Source organism: Pseudoliparis swirei, chromosome 4 (genome assembly GCF_029220125.1).
Source record: "Pseudoliparis swirei isolate HS2019 ecotype Mariana Trench chromosome 4, NWPU_hadal_v1, whole genome shotgun sequence".
Lineage (NCBI taxonomy): Eukaryota > Metazoa > Chordata > Actinopteri > Perciformes > Liparidae > Pseudoliparis > Pseudoliparis swirei.
This window is the reverse complement of record NC_079391.1, coordinates 194,572-214,420: the sequence shown is the minus strand read 5'-3', so window position 1 is coordinate 214,420 and position 19,849 is coordinate 194,572. Positions and strand designations below refer to the sequence as shown.

The 19,849-nt window shown below is 54.8% G+C and overlaps 1 protein-coding gene and 1 pseudogene across 2 annotated transcripts; one reads left to right on the top strand and one right to left on the bottom strand.

The window, feature by feature from the left end:
• Nucleotides 1-37: 37 nt before the first annotated feature.
• LOC130192689 (tRNA-uridine aminocarboxypropyltransferase 1-like) lies at nt 38-4,344 on the bottom strand (annotated as a pseudogene).
• Nucleotides 4,345-7,981: 3,637 nt separating this feature from the next.
• Nucleotides 7,982-14,835, top strand: afg2b (AFG2 AAA ATPase homolog B). Of its 2 annotated transcripts, none has more exons than XM_056413497.1 (10): nt 7,982-9,262; nt 10,115-10,300; nt 10,378-10,662; nt 10,731-10,916; nt 10,993-11,151; nt 11,217-11,426; nt 11,494-11,682; nt 11,766-11,900; nt 12,568-12,705; nt 14,665-14,835. In XM_056413497.1, the coding sequence occupies exons 1-10, from the start codon at nt 8,627-8,629 to the stop codon at nt 14,797-14,799; spliced, it is 2,259 nt and encodes a 752-aa protein (XP_056269472.1). In that variant the 5' UTR covers nt 7,982-8,626; the 3' UTR covers nt 14,800-14,835. The 2 variants fall into 2 exon arrangements, with proteins under 2 accessions (XP_056269472.1, XP_056269473.1); XM_056413498.1 differs by having other exon boundaries at nt 7,989-9,262; nt 12,580-12,705.
• The last annotated feature ends 5,014 nt before the right edge of the window (nt 14,836-19,849 follow it).

Below are 19,849 nucleotides of genomic sequence, written 5' to 3'. Positions count from 1 at the left end.
TCTAAAAAAAAAATCAGAATGACCGGGCGGCCGCGTCTCTCGCTCAGCTCCTTCCAGCCGACGTCTTGGCTTTGTTGACGACCGAGTGCAGGTAGGAGTAGAAGAACAGGAGGTTGTCGTATTCTCCGTCGTACTCCTGAGCAAGGCATTGCTCGCGGAAGTCCTTGAGGAAATAGTAAATGGCCTCGATGGTGGCCAGGTAGGTGTCCGGTTTGCCCTTCTGGCTGCGCCAGAAACACGTCTTCCTCGTCTTCAGCTCCACGCGGAGCAGACCTGAGGACACAGGCAGAGGCTCAGCCGCACAGCATTGTGGGGGACGAGGCCCTCAGAGGCCCAACGCAGCCCGCCGTGGTTACCTTGCAGCCTCTCGTCGCTGCTGATCTTGTTGGTCTGGTTCCACGTGCTGTCGATGAAGACCACCCTCTGGAGGGGGGAGGCCCCCGGCGCCTCGGCCTTCAGCCTCTTTCTGCAGGGCTGGGAACACGACCCGGGCGACCTGCTGCCGGCCACGTCGCGCAGACACCGCATCATGTCTCGGACCGAGGCGGCCCGGGACCAGGAAACACCAAGATGACCACCTGGAGGGCCATGCAGACAGGTGCCTCTGTTACCTGTAATTAACCCGGCAACAGGGGACGCCCTCTAGAAGAAGCTGCGTTGGTCTGAGGCCGACAGAAAGAGGACAACACAAGAAGCAGAGGAGGCTCTGCAGGCCGTCCGCCTCACATCACGGGGCAAGCATCAGCGCTCTGAATCCAGTCCACATCTCTTCCTTCTCACCAGATGGATCAAGAACAAGTGAAACGACAACGAAGCCGTCACGCACAGAAGCAGACGGCTACTCCAAGAACAACGTGACTGAACCAATGAGGCGCTGAGAGGTGAAAGGTCGCCAGCAGACGGTCATCAAGGATGCTGAAGCTCAAACAACATGCCTTGATGTTCAATGATCTGCATCTCTGAATGTGTGACAGGAGCGGCCCGGCGGTCTCACCTGGGCCTTCTCGTAGTCGGGGAAGCAGGGGTAGGTGTAGATGGTGACGTCGGCGGGGGCCAGGATCCTGGCGTGGACGGCGGTGCTCTTCCCATCCGTCTCGTTGGGATGCTTGATGATGTCGATCTTCACCGGGAGCTGAGTGGAGAACACGTGGACATCATGACCTCACCGCGTTCCTCTGGGAACAGCCGGGACCCACCTTGATGAGCGGGATGTCCTGCAGCTCCACCCCCAGTAAGGAGCAGCAGGTGTAGCAGAAGAACATCCGCGACCCGCGCGCACGACACTGGCGGCCTCTCCGCTGCGCCTCCTGCAGCACGGCGTGCGACGCCAGCCTCAGGCCCGGCAGCGGCCGCCCGGCCGGCGGGGAGGAGAGGGCCGGGGAGGAGAGGGCCGGGGAGGAGAGGGAGGAGAGGGCCGGGGAGGAGAGGGCCGGGGAGGAGAGGGAGGAGAGGGAGGAGAGGGCCGGGGAGGAGAGGGCCGGGGAGGAGAGGGAGGAGAGGGAGGCGGCGTGGGGAGCCGGCTCCACGGCCTCCTCGCTGCTCATGGCGGCGCTTCAGGCGTTCAGGTGGAGGACGTGGGCCCAAAACTCAGATCTGAACAGGAAAGACAAGCAAACAGACATTACATCACTTTGAAAGGGAAGCGAGCACAAGTGAAAGAAAAGAGTCAAAGTTATAAGAGTTAAAGACACGAGTCGCTGGTCAAGATGAATTTAGTCAGGAGATATTTGGTTAAGACAACACGAGTCGTGTGATGAGGTCTCTGAGCTCCAGGTGTGAAGAGAGGTCTCCCTTTAGCCTCCGGCTCCAAGCTGACTGTCATGACGAGATACACGGCGCACACATTTCTGACGTTTATCAGATTGAACTGATGACATGACGTCATGCTAGAGGAACTCACACCACGTGACGAGCAGCCGCCGCGGGATGAAGAAACAGAGTTCACGCAGCTAGCCAACATGCTACACACACTAACACACACTACACACTAACACACAGACTTTAGATCATACCTGTTCCAGTTGCTGACGTCACACTAACACTACAAACACACTACACACACTACACAACACTACTACACACTAACACACTCACACCTGTTCCAGTTGCTGACGTCACACTAACAATACAAACACACTACACACACACTACACTACACTACTACACACACTATCACACTACACACTACACACTCTACGACACACACAGACTTTAGATCGATACCTGTTCCAGTTGCTGACGTCACTCAATCGCAATAACAACGTTTTCCGACAGCGTGTAGATCCGCGCGAGCGGCTTCCTCGACACCGGAAATACAGATACGTGTAACGGAAGTAGTATTTTGGTTGGTTACCCGTTGCTATGCAACACAATCCGGAAGCGTGCTGGACGATAGACAGCGACCTGTGCAGGTGTAACGGAGTTAGAATTAGAAATGCTCTCTGTCATTTCTTGTTTTAAATGTATTGTCTTTTAGTTTGTTGTTCAACGATACTGTTGCGTGTTTGTGGATTTTATTTTAATGAGCTATTTTTATTTAGCGTTATTTTAAAAAATCTGTTTCCTGCGGCATTGTTTTCCATCTGTTGCACTTCCTGCTCCTGAGTCCGTCTCTCCCTCACAAGGGTTTCATGTAGCTGAGGGGGAGTTGAGGAGGTATGTTGCGTGTTTGGCTATATTCTTTAATAAAAATTAACCGTTTATGTTACATACAGTAATGCAGAGACAGATCAGAAGGCAATGTGTGTGTTTCATTGTCTTCTGCAGGTATGTGTTTCCCTTTTGTTCAAAGTTAGAATTTTCGCTGTTTCTGCTAAAATGACTCTAGCTCATGTAGTTATTTATTTTTTGTCCATTAGGGGTCGCTATTTGTCCCCTTGTATGTTACATGTCATGGTTTTGATGAGACTTGTTATTATTTAGATTTAATGTGGTCCTGTCTTCCATGGACAATGGTTTTTTTATTGCTGGGGAAGTGGAAGTGCAGAGACAGATCAGAAAACAAATGTGTGTGTTCTGTTGTCTTCTGCAGAATAAATAAGTGCTGGGAAAATCCACCATCTGAGCTTGACTTCTTCCATGCCCGTTCCACATCAGTTACATCTGCTCTGAACCTCTTTCATGTGAGGGTGAAACTCTTTTATTCTGTAAACCTCTGAAACCCAACCCAATGTTCCTTAAAGCTGCTCTGAACCTCTCATGCCCAAAGTCACAGTGTGTTGATAGTTGTTATTGGACGTGTTGAGCACGCTGTGTTCTTGAAATAAAGCTTTGTTTTTTATAATATTCTACTCAAAACCTCTTTTCTTCTCATTGTTGAGTGCTATTTAAACCACGTCGCCCAACTGCTTAAAAATCACCAGCCGCCACTGATGTCATTGTCTTTGCGATGTCTTTGTGATGATGTCATTGTCTTTGTGATGATGTCTTTGTGATGATGTCATTGTCTTTGTGATGATGTCTTTGTGATGATGTCATTGTCTGTGTGATGATGTCATTGTCTTTGTGATGTCATTGTCTTTATGATGATGTCATTGTCTGTGTGATGATGTCATTGTCTGTGATGATGTCATTGTCTTTGTGATGATATCTTTGTGATGATGTCATTGTTATTATGTCATTGTCTTTGTGATGATGTCATTGTCTTTGTGATGTCATTGTCTTTATGATGATGTCATTGTCTGTGTGATGATGTCATTGTCTGTGATGATGTCATTGTCTTTGTGATGATATCTTTGTGATGATGTCATTGTTATTATGTCATTGTCTTTGTGATGATGTCATTGTCTTTGTGATGTCATTGTCTTTATGATGATGTCATTGTCTGTGATGATGTCATTGTCTGTGTGATGATGTCATTGTCTTTGTGATGATGTCTTTGTGATGATGTCATTGTCTTTGTGATGATGTCATTGTCTTTACCCGGCGATGTTGGCCATGGAGCTCAGGGCGTCGTAACCCTCGGCGATGGTGACCCGGGGCACCTGGTCCATGGCCAGCACGTTGCTCTTCCTCTCCGACAGCTTCCTCATCAGCTCCGGGTTCTGGGCCGGGTAGATGAAGCTCACCAGGGTGGAGGACGGCTTCAGCGGGTCGGCCTCGCTCAGGCTCGGGGCTCGAACCTACGGAGCGGACGGGTGAGCGGGGGAGGGGCGCAGCAGATCCACACCCGGGTCATTCAAGAGGAGAGAACAGCTGACCTTGAGGACCAGGTCCGAGGGCCCCGCGGACGTCGGTGATGGTGGCTCCGGCCTCTCGGTAGTGCTGATCAGAGAACTTGGACTCCTCTCCGGCGCCGGTCTCCACCTGCACCTTGAAGCCCTGTTTGACCAGCGCCTCCACGCCCACAGGGACCAGACACACCTCAACACACACACACCTCAACACACACACACACCTCAACACACACACACCTCAACACACACACACACCTCAACACACACACATCTCAACACACACACACCTCAACACACACACCTCAACACACACACCTCAACACACACACACCTCAACACACACACACCTCAACACACACACCTCACCTCAACACACACACCTCAACACACACCTCCTTTTACCTCAACACACACACCTCAACACACCACACACACCTCAACACACACCTCAACACACACCTCCTTTTTACCTCAACACACACACCTCAACACACACACACACACACCTCAACACACACCTCAACACACACACACCTCAACACACACACCTCAACACACACCTCCTTACCTCCTTTACCTCTTACACACACCTCAACACACACACCTCAACACACACACCTCAACACACACCTCAACACACACACCTCAACACACACACACACCTCAACACACACACACCTCAACACACACACCTCAACACACACACACACCTCAACACACACACACACCTCAACACACACACACACCTCAACACACACACACCTCAACACACACACACCTCAACACACACACCTCAACACACACCTCAACACACACACACCTCAACACACACCTCAACACACACCTCCTTTTACACACACCTCAACACACACACCTCAACACACACACACCTCCTCCTCCTTTTGCCTCACACACACAGCACACACACCTCAACACACACACACCAACACACCTCCTTTTACACCTCAACACACACTTTTCAACACACACACCTCAACACACCTCTCAACACACACACCTCAACACACACCTCAACACACACACCTCCTTTTACCTCACCTCAACACACACACCTCAACACACACCTCAACACACCTCAACACCACCTCAGCACACCTCAACACACACACCTCAGCACACACCTCAACACACACTGAAACACACACACACCTCAACACACACACCTCAACACACACACTGAACACACACACCTCAACACACACCTCTGAACACACACCTCAACACACACACTCAACACACACCTCCTTTACACACCTCCAACACCTCCTTTTACACACTGAACACACACACACCTCAACACACACACCTCAACACACACCTCAACACACACACCTCAACACACACACACCTCAACACACACACACTGAACACACATACACACCTCAACACACACACACCTCAACACACACACTGAACACACACACACACCTCAACACACACACACTGAACACACACACACACACCTCAACACACACACCTCAACACACACACCTCAACACACACACACACTGAACACACACACCTCAACACACACACCTCAACACACACACACACACCTCAACACACACACACTGAACACACACACACACCTCAACACACACACACCTCAACACACACACACTGAACACACACACCTCAACACACACACTGAACACACACACACCTGAACACACACACACTGAACACACACACCAGCTGATAGCCTAAACGTCTTCAAGGCGTTCCTCCTGAAGTTGTGTCTGTAGCCGCAGCAGACGAGTGTGTTTCACGTGTCTCTCCGGCGCGGTGACATGAGTAGCAGCTGATTGGCCGGCAGCACAGAGCGGCCTGCTCTCCACGCGCTCACAGGTCACCCTTAGAAAAGCACTCCGTAACTCTCAGAAGTCCGACTCGCACTCGGTGACCCGAGGCCCAGAAGCGACTCCAGAACCAACGCCGAGCTCGGTCCGCCACACGCGGCTCGGCGTTGGCTCGTCACCTTTGACCTCTGCGTCCTCACGTGTCAGCGACTGTGAGCACAGCCTGGCCGCTACGGGAAGAGCCACCTGCTCCAGAGCGGAGGAGCTTCCCCCCCCTCCGGAGCAGCGAGGCTGGACCGGACCCAGAGGAAACCCAGAGCCCCGGGACCACGCGGGCCCCGGCCGTCCTCTGGAGAACAAAACATCTGGAAAGGTTCAGCGGGGAGATTTAAATGGAGCAGCACAAACCTCTGGAGGCCTCCTGGTCCCGGAGCACAGGGAAGGCCCTGAAGTGCCTCCTCCAAGGGATCCTGTGACCTCGCCGCAGCAGAACCACGGAGGAGGAGCTGGAGGCGCAGGAGGTCGACATGGAGCTCACAACCACGTCTTCTGACCGGCAGCATCGCTCACCGGCACGGCCCCCAACCGGGCCGGAGCCCCAAGTCACTCCTGCTGAGGACCTGAGGACTCACTCCTGCTGAGGACCTGAGGACTCACTCCTGCTGAGGACCTGAGGACTCACTCCTGTTGAGGACTCACTCCTGCTGAGGACTCACTCCTGTTGAGGACCTGAGGACTCACTCCTGTTGAGGACCTGAGGACTCACTCCTGTTGAGGACTCACTCCTGTTGAGGACCTGAGGACTCACTCCTGTTGAGGACCTGAGGACTCACTCCTGCTGAGGACCTGAGGACTCACTCCTGTTGAGGACTCACTCCTGCTGAGGACCTGAGGACTCACTCCTGCTGAGGACTCACTCCTGTTGAGGACTCACTCCTGTTGAGGACCTGAGGACTCACTCCTGCTGAGGACCTGAGGACTCACTCCTGCTGAGGACTCACTCCTGTTGAGGACTCACTCCTGCTGAGGACTCACTCCTGCTGAGGACCTGAGGACTCACTCCTGCTGAGGACCTGAGGACTCACTCCTGTTGAGGACCTGAGGACTCACTCCTGTTGAGGACCTGAGGACTCACTCCTGTTGAGGACCTGAGGACTCACTCCTGCTGAGGACTCACTCCTGCTGAGGACTCACTCCTGCTGAGGACTCACTCCTGCTGAGGACTCACACCTGTTGAGGACTCACTCCTGCTGAGGACTCACTCCTGCTGAGGACTCACTCCTGTTGAGGACTCACTCCTGTTGAGGACTCACTCCGGCCTTGAGGGGCAGCTCTCACACACCTGTCAGGAGCAATGTGAAACACAAACACTATTTAAATCAACAGAAATAAAGAGTGGAACTGTGGTATTGTTGCTCTGTGTCGTCTTTGGACCGCCCAGCGTGACGCGTTCCTGTGTTCTTGCCTCCTGACCAACGGGTGGATCGGCCTCTCCAGCCGGTCACCGGTGGCGTCCTGACCGCTGCTCGGGACAGACGACCTCCTGCAGCTTCGATACCACTGCTGCACTATATGTATAAATAGCAAGTCATGTGACTCGTGAACTCGCCTGATCAAAGACACTTGGGCCCAAAGGCTTCATGCATCGTGTTGGTACATTCATTAAAAAGCTTTGCATACTTCGTGGCTCTCAAATAGAAGACAAACAAATGTTTCACACGAATACTTGTGCACTATATTACACGTGTTTGTGCTTAAACGTCTTTAAATGTAATGCGTTGTGTTTTGTGGCCGCAAGGTGGCGCCAGAGAAAAGGTGTCGGACTTAATTGTTGGACGACGAAAACTATTTCCTTGCTTCTATATTTAAAACACGATTATCAGGATATTATTTATATCTATATTTCATATTTGTCATATTTCTTGGGATGTTATGTATACATTTTATTTCAAACATGGAAAAGACAAAAACATACAAACAACACGATAATAGAAGTAAACACTTCTTCTATAAACTGTGGTAATAAGAGGAAATAATAAAAACAAAACGTATTAAACCGTTAATAAACAAAGGTTTCAGAAATCAGGCCTTTAAAAAAAAAGTTGAATATAAGTTACTGTTCTGATATTAAAATGTTGGGTTATTTTAATCAATTAAGTGAATCATACTTATTTATATTGCTATAAACTATACTGTAGCACGTTATTTATATATTACAGTTGTTGTCATAATGCATAATGAACACGTACAAGTAAATATGCAAAAGTATAATAAAAGTACTACGGATCAGATATCATACAGTTTATTCCTCTGTAAAATCATAATAATTGCAGCATTTGGAGGAGCGGAAACAAGCGCAGGAAAACTTTTGGTTGGCCATCTTCTTTTACGCCACATGTAAACATCGGTCTGTCTGTGACGTCATCAACGAGAACTCCGGGAGCATTTCAGCCCCACGTGAGGTACGTTACTGCATCTCCTTCAGAGTCTACTTTATACTTTACTTGAGTATTTACTCCTCAACTAGCTTCGCTAATGCTAACAGTGAAGCTAAGGCTGGAGCTTCGCTCTTCTGTCCGTGACGTCATGAAGAAGAAGAGGTGACCTTCCTCCCGTGGAGCTGCTGCCGGGATGTCTCTGAGGCTGCTGTCCGTGGAGCCCTCGGACCGGGGCACCCAGAGGTGCCGGCTGGGCCCGGGCCTGATGTCCGCGCTGGGCCTGCGGCTGGGCTCCCCGCTGCTGGTGTCGGTGCCCGGGGGCCGCTGCCTGTGCGCCGCCTGGCCGCGGGCGGACCGGGCGGAGGGCTTCTTGCAGGTGGACCTGAAGTGTTGCTCTCCCGGTCTGCTCCCTCCTGCTCGTCTCCTTCTGGGCCCGGGCCAGGGCCCGGACCCGGGCCAGGGTCTGGACCCGGGCCAGGGCCCGGACCAGGGTCTGGACCCGGGCCAGCTCCGGCCTGTGCGCTGCCCCCGGCTGAAGGCCGTGAGGGTCCTCGTGGTGATGCACAGCGCTGCCTTCAGGAGCCGCGCTCCTCCCGGCCTCCTGCACGAGCTGCTGAAGGAGCTGCTGCGAGGCGTGCTCGTGCACGAGCACCACGTGGTGCAGCTGCTCCACGCGCAGGTCACGTGCGTCGTGGTGGAGAGCCTCGGGCCGGAGGCTGCCGGACTCGTCGGCTCCAGGACCAGCGTGGAGGTCGTGGGGGTCCAGACGCTGCAGCGCTACAGGAGTCAGCGGCGGCCCCCCGAGGCCCCCATGGGGGGCCTGGAGGAGGTGAGCAGAGGCCCCCAGGTGCTCCTCAGGAGTCGCCCCCGCGTCCTCTTCCAGGCCCCCCGTGGCCCCCATGGGGGGCCTGGAGGAGGTGAGCAGAGGCCCCCAGGTGCTCCTCAGGAGTCGCCCCCGCGTCCTCCTCCAGGCCCCCCGTGGCCCCCATGGGGGGCCTGGAGGAGGTGAGCAGAGGCCCCCAGGTGCTCCTCAGGAGTCGCCCCCGCGTCCTCCCCCAGGCCCCCCGTGGCCCCCATGGGGGGCCTGGAGGTGATGACAGAGGCCCCAGGTGCTCCTCAGGAGTCGCCTGCCCTCTTCCAGGCCCCCCGTGGCCCCCATGGGGGGCCTGGAGGAGGTGAGCAGAGGCCCCCAGGTGCTCCTCAGGAGTCGCCCCCGCGTCCTCCTCCAGGCCCCCCGTGGCCCCCATGGGGGGCCTGGAGGAGGTGAGCAGAGGCCCCCAGGTGCTCCTCAGGAGTCGCCCCCGCGTCCTCCCCCAGGCCCCCCGTGGCCCCCATGGGGGGCCTGGAGGAGGTGAGCAGAGGCCCCCAGGTGCTCCTCAGGAGTCGCCCCCGCGTCCTCTTCCAGGCCCCCCGTGGCCCCCATGGGGGGCCTGGAGGAGGTGAGCAGAGGCCCCCAGGTGCTCCTCAGGAGTCGCCCCCGCGTCCTCCTCCAGGCCCCCCGTGGCCCCCATGGGGGGCCTGGAGGAGGTGAGCAGAGGCCCCCAGGTGCTCCTCAGGAGTCGCCCCCGCGTCCTCCCCCAGGCCCCCCGTGGCCCCCATGGGGGGCCTGGAGGAGGTGAGCAGAGGCCCCCAGGTGCTCCTCAGGAGTCGCCCCCGCGTGACGCGTGTTGTCCTCCCCCAGGCCGGCGCCTCCCTGAGGGAGATGCTGCGGCTGCCCCGGCTCTACCCCCGCACCCTGGGCGCTCTGGGCCTGGCGTGCCCCCGGGGGGTGCTCCTCGTGGGGCCCCCCGGGGTGGGCAAGACCCTGCTGGTCCGCCGGCTGGTGGGCGAGGTGGGAGCCAGCCTGGTGGCGGTCCGAGGGCCCGAGGTACGGTCCAGTCGCCGGTCCGTCTCCTTCCCGTGTCTGACCGGCGGCGTGTCTGACCGGCGGCGTGTGGCCCCCAGGTGGTGGGCTCGCGGCCCGGCGAGAGCGAGGAGCGGCTGCGCGGCGTGTTCCGGCGTGCGCGCTCTGCGGCCGAAGACGGGCCGTGCGTTCTGTTCCTGGACGAGCTGGACTCGCTGTGCCCGCGGAGGACCGGCTCGGCGGCGCCGGAGAGCCGGCTGGTGGCCCAGCTGCTCGCCCTGATGGACGGGCTCCGGCAGGCGGACCGCTTCCTCGTCGTCGGCGCCACCAACCGGCCGGACGCCGTGGACGCGGCGCTGCGCCGGCCGGGCAGATTTGACCGAGAGGTGCGGGAGGGGGGAGGGGCTTCTGAACGCCATCGCGATGAACGGAAACGAACCTTTGGCCCTCGCAGGTCATCATCGGGGCCCCCACCGCGCAGCAGAGGAGCGCCATCCTGTCGGCGCTGTGCGCCCCGATGCCCGTGTGTCCCGCGGTGGACGTGGCCGAGCTGGCCCGGAGGACGGCCGGCTACGTGGGGGCGGACCTCGGCGCCCTGTGCAGAGAGGCCGCCATGCTCGCCATACGAGGACGCGCTCAGGCGAGTGTCCCGCGAGAGAAGACGAAGACGATGAGGCTCCGTGAAGTCGTTGACGAGCCCTTCTTCTCGTCTGCAGGGTTCAGGCCGGCGGGCGGTCGGCGTGGAGCACTTCCTCGGGGCCCTGCGGGCCGTGCGGCCCTCCTGCCTGCGCGGCAGCCTGGGCCGGACGGAGCTGAGCCCCGCCTCCTGGGAGCAGATCGGAGGCCTGGACGAGGTCAAGCTGCGACTCCGACAGGTAGCCGAGCGCCGGCCGCACGCTGAAGACGAGCCGTGAGCCTCCATCGCCTCTCTTGTGCCCAGAGCCTGGAGTGGCCGCTGCTGCACCCCGAGGCCTTCGTGCGCCTGGGCCTGCGGCGGCCGCGCGGCGTGCTGCTCTACGGACCTCCGGGCTGCGCCAAGACCACGCTCGTCAAGGCCGCCGCCGGCTCCGCCCACTGCGCCTTCCTGTCCGTCGGCGGCGCCGACCTCTACTCTCCGTACGTGGGGGACTCCGAGAAGGCTTTGGCGCAGGTACCCGTTGGACCCGAGAGCAGCCGCCGTGCCGGTGGCTCCGCCTCTAACTCCCGCGCCCTGTCAGCTGTTCCGACAGGCCCGGGCCTGCGCCCCCTGCATCCTGTTCCTGGATGAGATCGACTCTCTGATTGGCTCGCGGTCAGGCGGCCAGACGCCCAGCAGCGTGCAGACGCGCCTCCTGTCGGTGCTCCTGAACGAGATGGACGGGGTCGGCCTGAAGACGCTGGAGAGGAGAGCGGAGGAGGAGGAGCAGGTCAGATGTTCTGGAGGCTCCGCCTTCTCCTGGCTGACCGCCCCGTGTGAGGCGACTCTCTCCAACCGTCTGCTCTCTGACAGACGGACCGCCAGGACGTCTGCAGCCGGGGCGTGATGCTGGTCGCCGCCACGAACCGGCCGGACTGCTTAGACCACGCCCTCCTCCGACCCGGCAGGCTGGACCACATCATCTACGTCCCGCCCCCGGACCGCCAGGTGAGCCGCCGCCGCCGGCGCGTGTGTGTGTGTCTGATGGTGTCCAGCCGTGTGTGTGTGTGTGTGTCTGATGGTGTCCAGCCGTGTGTGTGTGTGTGTGTCTGATGGTGTCCAGCCGTGTGTGTGTGTGTGTGTCTGATGGTGTCCAGCCGTGTGTGTGTGTGTGTGTCTGATGGTGTCCAGCCGTGTGTGTGTGTGTGTGTGTCTGATGGTGTCCAGCCGTGTGTGTGTGTGTGTGTCTGATGGTGTCCAGCCGTGTGTGTGTGTGTGTGTGTCTGATGGTGTCCAGCCGTGTGTGTGTGTGTGTGTGTCTGATGGTGTCCCGCCGTGTGTGTGTGTGTGTGTCTGATGGTGTCCAGCCGTGTGTGTGTGTGTCTGATGGTGTCCAGCCGTGTGTGTGTGTGTGTGTCTGATGGTGTCCAGCCGTGTGTGTGTGTGTGTGTCTGATGGTGTCCAGCCGTGTGTGTGTGTGTCTGATGGTGTCCAGCCGTGTGTGTGTGTGTGTGTCTGATGGTGTCCAGCCGTGTGTGTGTGTCTGATGGTGTCCCGCCGTGTGTGTGTGTCTGATGGTGTCCAGCCGTGTGTGTGTGTGTGTGTCTGATGGTGTCCAGCCGTGTGTGTGTGTCTGATGGTGTCCCGCCGTGTGTGTGTGTCTGATGGTGTCCAGCCGTGTGTCCAGGCCCGTGTCTGCATCCTGAAGCTGACCACCAGGTCGATGCCCGTGGCTGCCGACGTGCGTCTGGAGCAGCTGGCTGCGCAGACGGAGCTCTACTCCGGAGCCGACCTGGAGAAGCTCTGCAAAGAGGTAACGCAGACTCATCGTCTCGACATGGACGGGTGAGACGGGTCTCTGTGGAGGGGTGAGACGGGTCTCTGTGGACGGGTGAGACGGGTCTCTGTGGACGGGTGAGACGGGTCTCTGTGGACGGGTGAGATGGGTCTCTGTGGAGGGGTGAGACGGGTCTCTGTGGACGGGTGAGACAGGTCTCTGTGGACGGGTGAGACGGGTCTCTGTGGACGGGTGAGATGGGTCTCTGTGGAGGGGTGAGACGGGTCTCTGTGGACGGGTGAGACGGGTCTCTGTGGAGGGGTGAGACGGGTCTCTGTGGACGGGTGAGACGGGTCTCTGTGGAGGGGTGAGACGGGTCTCTGTGGACGGGTGAGACGGGTCTCTGTGGACGGGTGAGACGGGTCTCTGTGGACGGGTGAGATGGGTCTCTGTGGAGGGGTGAGACGGGTCTCTGTGGACGGGTGAGATGGGTCTCTGTGGACGGGTGAGATGGGTCTCTGTGGAGGGGTGAGACGGGTCTCTGTGGACGGGTGAGACGGGTCTCTGTGGAGGGGTGAGACGGGTCTCTGTGGACGGGTGAGACGGGTCTCTGTGGATGGGTGAGACGGGTCTCTGTGGAGGGGTGAGACGGGTCTCTGTGGACGGGTGAGACAGGTCTCTCTAGAGGGGTGAGACGGGTCTCTCTAGAGGGGTGAGACAGGTCTCTGTGGAGGGGTGAGACGGGTCTCTCTAGAGGGGTGAGATGGGTCTCTAGAGGGGTGAGACGGGTCTCTCTGGAGGGGTGAGACGGGTCTCTGTGGAGGGGTGAGACGGGTCTCTGTGGAGGGGTGAGACGGGTCTCTGTGGACGGGTGAGACGGGTCTCTGTGGACGGGTGAGACGGGTCTCTGGAGGGGTGAGACGGGTCTCTGTGGAGGGGTGAGACAGGTCTTTGTGGAGGTGTGAGACAGGTCTTTGTGGAGGTGGGAGACAGGTCTCTGTGGAGGGGTGAGACGGGTCTCTCTAGAGGGGTGAGACGGGTCTCTGTGGAGGGGTGAGACGGGTCTCTGTGGAGGGGTGAGACGGGTCTCTCTGGAGGGGTGAGACGGGTCTCTGTGGAGGGGTGAGACGGGTCTCTGTGGAGTGGTGAGACGGGTCTCTCTAGAGGGGTGAGACGGGTCTCTCTAGAGGGGTGAGACGGGTCTCTGTGGAGGGGTGAGACGGGTCTCTCTAGAGGGGTGAGACGGGTCTCTGTGGAGGGGTGAGACAGGTCTTTGTGGAGGGGTGAGACAGGTCTCTCTAGAGGGGTGAGACGGGTCTCTGTGGAGGGGTGAGACGGGTCTCTCTAGAGGGGTGAGATGGGTCTCTGTGGAGGGGTGAGACAGGTCTCTGTGGAGGGGTGAGACGGGTCTCTCTAGAGGGGTGAGACGGGTCTCTCTGGAGGGGTGAGACGGGTCTCTCTGGAGGGGTGAGATGGGTCTCTCTAGAGGGGTGAGACGGGTCTCTCTGGAGGGGTGAGACGGGTCTCTGGAGGGGTGAGACGGGTCTCTGGAGGGGTGAGACGGGTCTCTGGAGGAGTGAGACGGGTCTCTCTAGAGGGGTGAGACGGGTCTCTCTAGAGGGGTGAGACGGGTCTCTAGAGGGGTGAGACTGGTCTCTGGAGGGGTGAGACGGGTCTCTGGAGGGGTGAGACGGGTCTCTCTGGAGGGGTGAGACGGGTCTCTGGAGGAGTGAGACGGGTCTCTCTAGAGGGGTGAGACGGGTCTCTAGAGGGGTGAGACGGGTCTCTGGAGGGGTGAGACGGGTCTCTGGAGGGGTGAGACGGGTCTCTGGAGGAGTGAGACGGGTCTCTCTAGAGGGGTGAGACTGGTCTCTGGAGGGGTGAGACGGGTCTCTGGAGGGGTGAGACGGGTCTCTCTGGAGGGGTGAGACGGGTCTCTGGAGGAGTGAGACGGGTCTCTCTAGAGGGGTGAGACGGGTCTGTGTCTGTCCCCAGGCGGCGCTGCTGGCGCTGCAGGAGGACATGGAGGCGTCCAGCATCAAGCATGCAGACTTCCTCCGCGCCCTCGGCTTCATGAGCCCCTCCCTCACGGCCCAGCAGGTCGCAGCCTATCACACGCCTCCCATGTGACCACCGAGCCTGTCAAATAAAATAAGTCAAAGTTCACTTTGGTGTTTTCTTGTTTTATTTCTTAATTTGTGATGAAGAACAAAGTAAAGGTTTGAGTTCTGCTCCAAACCGACCACTGCCCTTCAGTTCCACCTGTGGACACCAGGGGGCGCTGCTCGCCCAGAGCCAGTATCGATCCCTTCAGAGGAGCAGGAAGTGTGTACGTGCCTCTGGCCTCGTCCTCCTCACAGGATGCCCACGCCTCGCCAGCCACAGGTGAGCAGCCACTCCAGAGGAACTCGTCTTCACCTCCTGGGATCCCTCTCTTCACCTCCTGGGATCCCTCTCTTCTCATCTCTTCACCTCCTGGGATCCCTCTCCTCATCTCTTCACCTCCGTGGGATCCCTCTCTTCTCAGGTTTTTGTGCAACATTGGGCAAAATGTTTGGATTCTTCCAAATGTTGAGAAAGAAGAAGGAGGTGAGCCGTTATTTAAAGTTAATGTTCTAGTGAGTGATCAATATAATCAATGTGATCAATGTGATCAATATAATCAATATGAGCAATATAATCAATGTGATCAATATAATCAATGGTCAATGTGATCAATATAATCAATGTGGTCAATATAATCAATGTGGTCAATATAATCAATGATCAATATAATCAATGTGGTCAATGTGATCAATATGATCAATGTGATTAATATGATCAATGTGATTAATATAATCAATATACAATCATGGTTCATGTTTCATTTTTATGGTTCATGTTTCATGTTCATGGTTCATGTTTATGGTTCATGTTCATGGTTCATGTTCATGTTTATGGTTCATGTTTCATGTTCATGGTTCATGTTCATGGTTCATGTTCATGTTCATGGTTCATGTTCATGGTTCATGTTCATGTTCATGTTTCATGTTCATGGTTCATGGTTCATGTTCATGGTTCATGTTTCATGTTCATGTTCATGGTTCATGTTTATGGTTCATGTTCATGGTTCATGTTCATGTTCATGTTCATGGTTCATGTTCATGGTTCATGTTCATGTTCATGGTTCATGTTCATGGTTCATGTTTCATGTTCATGGTTCATGTTCATGGTTCATGTTCATGGTTCATGTTCATGTTCATGTTTCATGTTCATGGTTCATGGTTCATGTTCATGGTTCATGTTCATGGTTCATGTTTATGGTTCATGTTCATGGTTCATGTTCATGGTTCATGTTCATGGTTCATGTTCATGGTTCATGTTTCATGTTTCATCTTTCATGTTCATGGTTCATGTTCATGGTTCATGTTTCATGTTCATGGTTCATGTTTCATGGTTCATGTTTATGGTTCATGTTCATGGTTCATGTTCATGTTTATGGTTCATGGTTCATGTTCATGGTTCATGTTTATGGTTCATGGTTCATGTTCATGGTTCATGTTTATGGTTCATGTTCATGGTTCATGTTCATGGTTCATGTTCATGTTTATGGTTCATGTTCATGGTTCATGTTTATGGTTCATGTTCATGGTTCATTTTCATGTTCATGGTTCATTTTCATGTTCATGTTCATGGTTCATGTTCATGGTTCATTTTCATGTTCATGTTCATGGTTCATGTTTCATGTTCATGGTTCATGTTTCATGGTTCATGTTCATGGTTCATGTTCCATGTTTCATGTTCCATGTTCATGGTTCATGTTCATGTTTCATGGTTCATGTTTCATGTTCATGTTTCATTCATGGTTCATGTTTCATGTTCATGTTTCATTCATGTTTCATGTTTCATGTTCATGTTTCATGTTCATTCAATCAATATAATCAATGTGATCAATGTGATTGATCGATGCTGACTGAACTGTGTCCAGCTGATCCCTCTGATCGGCTGCATCGGCTTCGCCGCCGCCGGCGCCTCGTCGGCCGCGATCTACTTCCTGTTCACCAAAACGGACGTGATGTGAGTGGAAGGCGTTTCATTCATGTTCATGGTTCATGTTCATGGTTCATGTTCATGTTTATGTTTCATGTTCATGGTTCATTTTCATGTTCATGGTTCATGTTCATGTTCATGTTCATGTTCATGGTTCATGTTCATGGTTCATGTTCATGGTTCATGTTCATGGTTCATGTTTATGGTTCATGTTTCATGTTTATGGTTCATGTTCATGTTTATGGTTCATGTTTCATGTTCATGGTTCATGTTTATGGTTCATGGTTCATGTTCATGGTTCATGTTTATGGTTCATGTTTCATGTTCATGGTTCATTTTCATGTTCATGGTTCATTTTCATGTTCATGGTTCATGGTTCATGTTTATGGTTCATGTTCATGGTTCATCTTTCATGTTCATGGTTCATGGTTCATGTTTATGGTTCATGTTCATGGTTCATGTTTATGGTTCATGTTCATGGTTCATGGTTCATGGTTCATCTTTCATGTTCATGGTTCATGTTTATGGTTCATGTTCATGGTTCATGTTTATGGTTCATGTTCATGGTTCATGTTCATGGTTCATCTTTCATGTTCATGGTTCATGTTTATGGTTCATGTTCATGGTTCATCTTTCATGTTCATGGTTCATGTTCATGGTTCATGTTTATGGTTCATGTTTATGGTTCATGTTCATGGTTCATCTTTCATGTTTCATCTTTCATGTTCATGGTTCATGTTCATTGTTCATGTTTAGATAGATAGATAGATAGATAGATATATACTTTATTAATCCCCAAGGGGAAATTTGTCGAGTCAGTAGCAGCAACACAAGAATAAAACAAAACACAAAATATAAGAAGGGTTAGGGTGATCTGGCAAGAGGTGAACTGTTGTAGAGCCTCATAGCCGTCGGCAGGAATGTTCTCCTGTATCTGTCCTTGTGGCAGCGGAGCGTGAGGAGACGTCTGGAGAAAGTACTCCTCTGTCCCTGTAGGAGGTGGTGGAGAGGGTGGTCCGGTGTCCAATATGGACACCAGTTTCTTCAACGACCTCCTCTCCACCACCTGTTCCAGGTGCTCCAGCTGGCAGCCCGATGATGGAGCCAGCCTTCCTAACCAGTTTGTTAAGACGGCTGGTGTCACGGCTCGATGCTGCTCCCCAGCAGACAATGGCAAAGTGCAGCACACTGGCCACAACCGACTGGTAGAATAACTCCAGCATCTTGCTGCACGTTGAAGGATCAAGCTTTCTCAGGAAAAAGAGTCGACTCATCCCCTTCTTGTACACAGCGTTGATGTTGGCCTTCCAGTTCAGTCGGCTGTCGATGGAGACGCCCAGGTACTTGTACTCCTCCACCATGTCCACGTCCACTCCCAGGACACTCAGAGGGGGAGGAGCTCTTCCTCCTGAAGTCCACCACCATCTCTCTGGTCTTGGCCACGTTCAGCCGCAGGTGGTTCTCATCGGCCCACTTTACAAAGTCACTCACCACTGCCCTGTACTCCTCCTCCCGTCCATCCCTAATACACCCGACCACTGCAGAATCATCAGAGTACTTCTGCAGATGGCATGATGTTGTACTGGAAGTCACTGGTGTACAGGGTGAAGAGGAAGGAGACAGAACAGTTCCCTGTGGGGCTCCAACATCACTGACCACCGTTCCAGACAGCACACGGCCCATTCTGACAAACTGTGGTCTGCCTGTGAGGTAGTCAGTGATCCAGGAGATGGTGGACGCGTCCACAGCCACCGCAGCTTCTCACTCAGCAGCAGTGGCTGGATGGTGTTAAATGCACTGGAGAAGTCAAAGAGTGACTCTCACAGAGACAGTTCCATCCAGGTGCGACTGAGCTCGGCAGCAGGTAGATGATGGCGTCGTCCACTCCCACATGAGGCTGGTAAGCAAATTGCAGAGGGTCCAACGATGATTTCACCTGCGGCGAGGTGGGCCAAGACCAGCCTCTCAGCACCTTCATCACATGGGAGGTGAGGGCGACCGTCGGTAGTCGTTGAGGCCAGATGGTGCTGACTTCTTTGGGACAGGGACCAGGCACGTCTTCCACAGGACCTCCCCTGCCTCAGGCTGAGGTGAAGAGGTGCTGCAGGACACCAGACAGCTGGGTGGCGCAGGTCTTTAGGACCCTGGGGCTGATGCCATCAGGACCTTCAGCTCTGCGCTGGTGTAGTTTCTCCAGCTGTCTTCTCACCTGGTCAGTCGTCACAGAGAGAGGGGAGGAGGAGGAGCCCATTGTTATTGAGGGCTCGGTGGATGTGCAGCTCAGCAGGGGGGACAGAGGGGGAGGTGTTTGGGAGGTGTGATGTGGAGGAGACAGGAGAGGCTGTGAACTGAACCTATTGAAAAACAGTTCAGCTGGTTGCCCTCTCCAGGAGCCCCCTGGCTGTCTCCCTCCACCTTGAAGCCAGTTATCTGCTTCATGCCAGACCACCTCCTTGTGTTGTTCAGCTGAGTTTGGCCTCCAGCTTCCTCAGGAGTCCTTGCCCTCCTGAGCTTCACCTTTAGGTTGCGCTGGGCTCTCCTCAGCTCATCCCTGTCTCCAGACCTGAAAGCAGCTTTCTTCATGTTAAGAAGCGCCTTCAGGTCCCTGGTGATCCAGGGCTTGTTGTTGGGGAAGCAGCGCGCAGTCCGTGATGGATGGTGGTGTGTTCACAGAACTTGATGTATTCCGTGATGCAGTCGGTCATACTGTTGATGTCCTCCCGTGCGGCGGTCCACACAGCACATCCCAGTCCGTTGACTGGCAGTCCTGTAGAGCGTCGTTGTACTCCAGAGGCCACCTCCTCACAGTCCTGGTGGTCACCGGCAGCCTGTTCACCAGAGGAACATACCTGGGTGGCAGCCGACCGAGGTCATGATCAGACCTGCCGAGGGGAAGGGCAGTGGCGCTGTATCGTCCTTAGTATTAGCATACAGCAAGTCCAGAGTTTATTGTTCCTTGTTGGGCAGTCTATGTATTGATGGAAGGTTGGCAGAGCTTTTTCCAATGTGGTGTGGTTAAAGTCACCAGTGATAGCCATGAATGCTCCAGGCTGATGATTCAGCAGAGCAGACACAGTGGAGTGGATGGTGTCACAGCTTCCTCAGCGTCAGCTGATGGCGGCACGCACGACAACCACAATGGCGGACGTGA

Bases quoted from the DNA above. Each gene is read 5' to 3' on its own strand.
- afg2b (XM_056413497.1), top strand. From the start codon at position 8,627: ATGTCTCTGAGGCTGCTGTCCGTGGAGCCCTCGGACCGGGGCACCCAG. The intron at 10,917-10,992 runs GCGAGTGTCCCG...TCTCGTCTGCAG, and splicing joins CCATACGAGGACGCGCTCAG to GGTTCAGGCCGGCGGGCGGT. The intron at 11,901-12,567 runs GTGAGCCGCCGC...GATGGTGTCCAG, and splicing joins TCCCGCCCCCGGACCGCCAG to CCGTGTGTCCAGGCCCGTGT.